Source organism: Poecilia latipinna, unplaced genomic scaffold (genome assembly GCF_001443285.1).
Source record: "Poecilia latipinna isolate Pla-1442-1.1 unplaced genomic scaffold, P_latipinna-1.0 Scaffold1180, whole genome shotgun sequence".
In the NCBI taxonomy this organism is placed as follows: domain Eukaryota; kingdom Metazoa; phylum Chordata; class Actinopteri; order Cyprinodontiformes; family Poeciliidae; genus Poecilia; species Poecilia latipinna.
In genome coordinates this window covers 128,158-130,142 of record NW_015113796.1, presented here as the reverse complement: position 1 = coordinate 130,142, position 1,985 = coordinate 128,158, and the positions used below count along the sequence as shown (strand labels likewise).

General features: G+C 41.0%; 1 protein-coding gene across 1 annotated transcript in view; it reads right to left on the bottom strand.

Moving 5' to 3' along the window:
* Positions 1-305: 305 nt before the first annotated feature.
* insra (insulin receptor a) overlaps positions 306-1,985 on the bottom strand; it is a 76,869-nt gene continuing 75,189 nt past the window's right edge. The window contains exon 21 of the mRNA XM_015053448.1: positions 306-1,864. Coding sequence (XP_014908934.1) covers positions 1,507-1,864 — 358 coding nt within the window. The 3' untranslated portion in view covers positions 306-1,506. The remainder of the gene's footprint in view (positions 1,865-1,985) is intronic.

The window sequence follows — 1,985 nt, the reverse complement described above, 5'->3', positions numbered from 1 at the left end:
GGTCTTTTTAAAATGTTTGCATTTTTAAAGATTTTATAGTTTGGTGTTCAGGTATTAATCTTCCAATCTTTTAATAACACATAATTATCAAGTGATATTTTCAAATTTCCTATTCAAATTAAACATTTTTAACTCAAAAACACAACGGGGCTGCTGGATGAATGACTGCCAGGCTTAGCAAGTCTTCTTGAAGTAATAAGGTAAAACCAGCCAATCACATATATTTTGTAAAAAGTTGTGTAGCAAATTAACTCAGTCTCAACAGGTATGCAAAGAAGAAAAAAAAAATGCACATTTGTCACAAATGCACCTTGCTGCATTATTTACAGCACTATTTTTATTTTGATCTTGATAAGATGGGCAGACATTTTAAAGCTGGAGACACCAAACACTCCTCCTCCTGGGCATCACACTGTAAAAAGACCAAGTGCTGTTGGTTGATCACAAGTCAGAAAAAAAAAGCAAATTAGTAAATGACTTTCTGGATTAGAAAAAAAAACAACAAAAGAGACTAACATGTAAAAACATTATCTAACCGGAAATACCTCAAGAATGACAACATATCTATGTACAAAAACATCAATATAAGATTTATATATATATATATATTTATATTTCTTAACTTCTATACCCACTAAAATATACCAACAAAGCAGCTATTGGTAAATCTGACGAACCTGTTTGCCAACATGTCTCTGAAAAAAAAAAAACTGTTTAAATATCCTTCAGCTGTAGATGTGAAAACTCAAATACATGAAAGAAGGGGAAAAAAGGGAGGGAAAACAGAAATAAAAGACATGTAAATAAATAAAAAACAAAACAGAACCCAAAAGAAGTCCTGTGTTTTTATCCTGTGTGCCATTTTTGGAATACTGCAGTGTGAGGAGGTAAGCCACTTCAGCCAGCTTCTCTAGTGGATCAGTTTGTTCCAGGATGGATCATCGTTTGGACCATCCAGTAGTCTCTTTTGTTTCATTTTCAGTTCGTCATCCACATGCATTCAAAGACTCCGTTCCATGACAACCGATGTAGGCCACAGACAAAAAGAGAAGGGCACTTTTTATTCCCCAAAACGAAGCAACCCGGGGGACAGACTGAGGGGCGAAGAGGGACGCGGCCTGGACGAAAAGGAGGGACAGTGGGTTTAGCAGCCTTCTTGTTTGTCAAGAGTTTGTTTCACAGTTGAATCCAAAATCCACCCAGTCGAGCACAACATTGGCAATATATATATATATCTATGTACAGTATATAAAGTACAATCTTGAACAACAGAGAGAAGCAGGAGGTTCGTCCTTAAATACAAAAAGTGTCTTGTGGCGTCCGCGTGTGGACTCGCTGTAGTGTGTGTTTGTGGCATCTGGAGAGAAAAATAAAGTCCTGAGATGTGTGTTGAGGGGTTTCTGAGGACAAAGTGATCAAAGTGTGATCTATCTATATGTATATATATAAAATGAGAACAAAAATAGATTTTATTCTGTAGCGTGGACGTGGTTGTCGAGGGATGTGTTAGGATGGGCTGGACCGCGGCAGCGCTAGTATCCGTCCGTTGGTTTTGCCCCCGTTCATGTGCGTGAAGGGGATGTGGTGCTCCTCGTAGCTGCCCCTCAGGCCCACGGAGGACGCCTCGTCCCTGTCCGAGCACTGCTCCCTCTGGGAGTACGACGACGGGTCCAGGGGGATGCTCTCCATGTTCTCCATGTCCAGGTCGAAGTCCTCGCTCTCTGGCAGCTTGTTGTCCTCGCTGTAGAAGAAGGAGACTTCCCGGAACGAGGGGTGCAGGTCGTCCTTCAGCATCTCGATGATCTCCTGGAAGGTCGGACGCATCTTCGGGTTGTACTGCCAGCACATCTGCATCAGGTTGTGTCTGCGGGACGAGACGGGGAGAGTGAGACCTCACTGATGTTTTACCCTCTATGATCCAAGTTTCAAATCTCCACCTGGATATTTTTGCTTATTTTAATTGTTCTTTAAATGTCCTGAGTAAA